Source organism: Colobus angolensis, unplaced genomic scaffold (genome assembly GCF_000951035.1).
Source record: "Colobus angolensis palliatus isolate OR3802 unplaced genomic scaffold, Cang.pa_1.0 Scaffold39, whole genome shotgun sequence".
NCBI lineage: Eukaryota > Metazoa > Chordata > Mammalia > Primates > Cercopithecidae > Colobus > Colobus angolensis.
The window spans coordinates 1,595,350-1,600,612 of record NW_012117265.1 but is presented as its reverse complement, the minus strand read 5'-3'; the positions used below and the strand labels follow the sequence as shown (position 1 = coordinate 1,600,612).

Genomic DNA, 5,263 nt, shown 5'->3' with positions numbered 1-5,263 from the left:
GGTGTGACCAGCTGAGGGGACATCAGCCTTCAGGTGCTCCCCATCAGCCATGCACATCCCGCCCCCACACCAGCCTTCTGAGAGTCCTCACCACCCTTGGACAAAGGTCCCTTTCATGTCTCCCTTCCCAGTGTCCCTCTTCCACCCACTACCTCCAGGGCGGCTTGTGAGCTGGTCCCTCAGCCTGGACTCTGGGCTCACAAGAAGTCAGACTGTAAGTTGTAGAGCCTGGTTTCCTGGGTTCAGATCCCCCGTGCCACTTTCTGGCTGTAGGGTCTTGGGCCAGTGACCTCCTTCACCTCTAGCCTCAGTTTCCTCATCTTTGAACCTGGGGTTAGCTTGGCACCTGCCCCACACGGTGGCTGTCAGGACACTGGGGTGATGCGGGCAAGGCCAGAGGTCAGCGTCTGGCTAGAGGTGGCCCTACAATGTCACCGCCTCAGCCTGCCCCTCCCAGAAGCCTCCTCTGACCACCTGCCCTGTCTCACCTACCCCATTTCCTCATGTGACTGCTGTAAACACCTGGCCAGATGTCTGTCTGCCTGCTCCACCACCCTGAATGCTTACTGACTGAATAAAATGCCGGGCGGTGTGAAGGGCTGGTCATATGCGCCACCAGGCCACCTCCCAAATGCTGGAACCTCTCCTTCTGGCGACGAGGCAGACGCAGAACCCAAGACATCACAGACAGCAAGGGATGTGCGCTGGCTGCTTTATTTAAGGGCTTGTGATTGACAGCTGTCCCCACCCCAGCCCTTGCTTCCTCTACAAAAGCAAGTGAACACGAAACTGGGCTTCCTTGTTAGCATGGGGAGGGGGGCGGCTCCCTGTCAGGGCCCAGCCCAGGGACCTGGGGAACGGCGGCTTTGAATCCTAGGCCACGGGCACTAGAAGGTGGAGAAGGAGGTAGGGAAGTCCAGTTGAGATGGGCACGGTGCTGGTGAGGAGGCTGGAGAGGTCCAGTTCCAGCCTCTACTGGGCTTCCCTTGTCCAGGATATCAGGAAACAGCCCCCTACTTCCGCCGGGGGGAGCCAGAGCCCCAAAGATGGGGGGCCAGGGGCTGAAGAAGGGAACACAGCAAAGGCTTTTGGAGCCAAGCGAGGTCAGTTCAGGCCCCTCAGGCCCACGAACCCGCCACCACCACGTATCTATGAGCACACACTCACGGCCACCCCAGTGACACGTGCAGCCACACACACACCCACATCCACTCCACACTCGCACACACACCCACTCACACCCACGCCCACTCTACACACGCACACCGAGGGCTGTGACAGCCCAGGACCCACACCCGGGACCCCTGGAATGTCTCTGGACCAGAACCGAACAGCTGGGTCCACAGTAGGTGGGGCTGCTCAGGGGGTGGGTCCTCTGTGTTGCTACTGATTGGCTGCCTCGCAGGCATCTATCCAATCACTGTACACATCCACGGGTTCTGACAGATCTGAGCCGCTTAGGTCAAGGGTGATCATTGGCATTGGAACCCTGCCCTGCACCTTCTCACCCCACATAAATCAGCAGGTGGCACCTGTTCCTCTGGACGGCCTTGGCCCTGCACCAGGGCACACAGTGGGCCAGAGGAGCGGGGTCCGGACTCCAGCCCCCTCCCCATCCCCTGGAAAAAGCCCAGGTTTCTAAGGATACACGTTATGGGCGTCTGGAATTCCTCTAGGCACACAGTACAAGAGATGACTCCGGTGTTGCGGGCACGGTCCCTGAAACAGACCAAGAGAAGGGACTGGTGAACAATGTGCCCGGGGCCTGTGGGTGATGACGCCTTCACCAAGGGAGGCACGGGGCAGGACGGAGAACAGCGGGGAGGAGGTGGTGGGGAGGATGGATCCCTCGCCCCGTTCCCCACACACATTTTCACATCACAGGATTTCTCGTGGTTGCAGAAGGGGCAGGTGAACTGGGTCTCGAGGGTGCCCGTCATCTTCTTCTTGGGAGGCGGCTTTCGTTTTGACTTTCTGCGCCCCATGTCTGCAGGTGGATGAGCCTGTGGGGAGTGGCAGATGTCAGTGGTTTGAGGAAACCACACATCCCCCCCCGCTCAATGCTCCAGAAAGCAGGCCAGAAAGAGGGTCTGGGACTTGCACTATGGTCCCGGGGCCTCTGCCCTTGAGCGATGAGGCCCTCAGTCCTGATACGGGAGGAAAATCCCCTGTCCCACTCCGGATGGAAGGGGTGAGAGGAGGCTCTGACCCCGTCTCTCTCACTTACTGCATGACCTGGGCAGGTTACTTAAGCTCTCTGTGCCACAGTTTCCTCATCTATAAAACAGAGACAAGGCCAGGTGTGGTGGTTCACACCTGTAATTCCAGACAGCACTTTGGGAAGCTAAGATGAGAGGACAACTTGATGCCAGGAGCTGGATACCAGCCTGAGCAACAGAGTGAGGCCTCATCTCTAAAAAAAAAAAAAAAAAAAATTAAAAATTAGCCAGGCATGGTGGTGCAAGCCTGTAGTCCCAGCTACTTGGGAGGCTGAGATGGGAGGATCGCTTGAGCCCAGGAGTTCCAGGTTTCAGTGAGTTATGATCCAGGCACTGCACTCCAGCCTAGGCAACAGGATGAAACCCTGCATCAAAAAAAAAAAAAAAAAAGGAAAAAAGGTCGGGTGTGGGGACTCATGCTTGTAATCCCAGTACTTTGGGAGGCTGAGGCGGGTGGATCACGAGGTTAGGAGTTCGAGACTAGCCTGACCACCATGGTGAAACCCCATCTCTACTAAAAATACAAAAATTAGCTGGGCATAGTGGCGGGCGCCTATAACCCCACCTACTCAGGAGGCTGAGGCAGGAGAATCACTTGAGCCTGAGAGCCGGAGACTGCAGTGAGCCGAGATCACACCACTGCACTCCAGCCTCGGTGACAGCACGAGACTCTGTCTCAAAAAAAAAAAAAAAGATCGAAATAAGGTTGCTATCGCAGAGGAGACTTGTGAGGCTGGCAGCAGGAATGGTAAGTTAAGTACTTAGCACAGAGCTGGCCCATCATCGCTGGCGCCAATACAAGGAAGCCACTGTTCCTGGGGAGGGTGGCCCAAGAGACTCCAAGACAAGCCAGCTGTTCAGGGCCGGGTGGAGCCTAAGAGCCTAGGAGCTGGTGATTTTATACTGGCTGCTCCTCTTGTCAAGGGATATGTAAGTACCATCCACGAAGAGTGACACTCAGGGCATCTGATGGCCTCCATTCAGATGACAGACTGCGGGGCAGAGAAGTGGGAACAAGCACCTCCGAGCAGAGGAACACTGTGTGAAGGCTCAGGGGCAGCTGTCTGTCCCCTGGCAGGTGGAGGAGAGAGGAGGGACAGGTGGGAGGGCTCTGGGTGTTTGGATGGATCCTGGGAGCTACAAGGAGTGAAAGGGTAAAGTCACCCTGGGCTTTTGACGGACTGCGGTGTGAGTCACAATCTGGATGAAGACAAAGGCACAGCCAGGACAGGGTTGTTCGGGTAGAGATGGCAGAGGGCGAGAGAGACAGAGGAGACATGGCAGCGGAGTGAGTGAGTATGACGAGAGGAGGAAAGTCCAGGATGACTCCCAGGTTTGTGGTGGGGACACAGTGGCTAGGGGGAGAAGGTGGCATCATTCTCTGATGTGTAACACAGAAGAAGGACAGGGTTTTGGCGAAAATGATGGGGTTGGGTGGCAGAGGGATATCTAGGAACAGATGTCCAGGAGGCAGGTGGGTGGGGAAACAGCAGCAGTTACCACCGAACCCAACTCCCCTGCTAGGCACGGTGCTCAGGGCACTGTGCTTGCCATCCCTGAGCCTCCTATGGCGCCTCCTCCAACACACACACACACACACACACACACGACTGCTGGTTCTAGCATATTGCTCCTCTGTGGCAGGGGAGGTCAGCAGTCTGCCACCATCTTCCAGAATAAACAATGGAGTTTCATTCATTATTTGCTGATCACTTCCTATGTAACACCCCCAACTCTTTTTGTTTGTTTGTTTTTGAGACGGAGCCTCACTCTGTCTCCCAGGCTTGAGTACAGTGGCACGATCTCGACTCACTGCAACCTCCGCCTCCTGGGTTCAGACGATTCTCCTGCCTCAGCCTCCCGAGTAGCTGGGACTACAGGTGTGTGCACTACCACGTGTGGCTAATTTTTTGTATTTTTAGTAGAGACGGGGTTTCACCGTGTTAGCCAGGATGGTCTCGATCTCCTGACCTCGTGATCCGCCCACCTTAGCCTCCCAAAGTGCTGGAATTACAGGCGTGAGCCACCGCACCTGGCCAACACCCCCAGCTCTTAACTGTGATGCTTCCAATTCACTGAGTAAACAGAAGCAATCCAAAGACAGCTCCTAGGACCAACTCATTCAGCCATCCACCCACCCTCTTTATTTATTTAAGAGATGAGGTCTTGCTCTGTTGCCCAGGCTGGAGTGCAGTGGCATGATCACAGCTTGCTGAAGCCTCAATCCTCTGGCCTCAGCCTACCCAGGAGCTGGGACAACAGGCGTGCGCCACCACTCCCAGCTGCAGCATGCCTCCTTTGCTATGGAAGTACGTTCCTGCAAAAACAATTTGTTCGTTCTGCCCTGGCTCCCATCCCCTTTTCTTTGAGCAACATCAAGTTTTCCAGCTCCACTGGATCTCTCTCACACAGTTGTTATTACCTCTCTCCTCATTTAAAAAGGGGGAAAAAGAGAAAGTCTCTTCATCCTCTGCCAGCTATGATGCATTTCTTTGCAGGCTGTTTTAGTGTACAGCCATCTGCATTCCTGTCCATCTCTCTACACCCCTTGCTTCCAAACTGAGGTCACTGGTGGCTCCATACTGCAAATCCTAATGGCAGTCTTCCGATTTGAGGGATCCTTCCTCCCCTGAAAGCACATGTGGCTCTCAGGACCCCATGTGCTCCCTGTCCTCTGCCTCACTGGTGGCTCCTGCTAGTCTCCGATGCTCCTGCCTCTCTGCCAACTTGCTCTCATGAAGAGAGCACATGAGTTTGGGCCAGGCGCAGTGGCTCACGTCTGTAATCCCAGCATTTTGGGAGGCCGAGGTGGGCAGATCACTTGAGGTTAGGAGTTGGAGACCAGGCTGGCCAACATGGTGAAACCCCATTTCTACTAAAAATACAAAAATTAGCTGAGTATGGTGGCACACGCCTGTAATCCCAGCTATTAGAGAGGCTGAGGTAGGAGAATCGCTTGAACCTGGGAGGTGGAGGTTTCAGTGAGCTGAGATCGTGAAACTGCACTCCAGCCTGGGCAACAGAGCAAGACTCCACCTAAAAAA

General features: G+C 55.3%; 1 protein-coding gene across 4 annotated transcripts in view; it reads right to left on the bottom strand.

Moving 5' to 3' along the window:
* Nucleotides 1-695: 695 nt before the first annotated feature.
* The window catches only part of ELOF1 (elongation factor 1 homolog (S. cerevisiae)), a 6,539-nt gene continuing 1,971 nt past the window's right edge, over nucleotides 696-5,263 (bottom strand). Inside the window, exons 1-5 of one of the 4 annotated variants that reach the window (XR_001003187.1) lie at nucleotides 2,981-3,103; nucleotides 2,815-2,894; nucleotides 1,870-2,003; nucleotides 1,649-1,719; nucleotides 696-1,448 (exon numbers count right to left, since the gene is read on the bottom strand). Coding sequence is in view for 3 of the 4 variants with exons in the window: in XM_011954782.1 (XP_011810172.1) it covers nucleotides 1,384-1,448; nucleotides 1,649-1,719; nucleotides 1,870-2,003; nucleotides 3,158-3,199 (312 nt within the window). In the remaining variant the exon portion in view is untranslated. Of the gene's footprint in view, nucleotides 1,449-1,648; nucleotides 1,720-1,869; nucleotides 2,004-2,814; nucleotides 2,895-2,980; nucleotides 3,104-3,157; nucleotides 3,353-5,263 lie in introns of those variants that run through there. The other 3 variants (XM_011954782.1, XM_011954786.1, XM_011954785.1) reach the window with 3 other exon arrangements.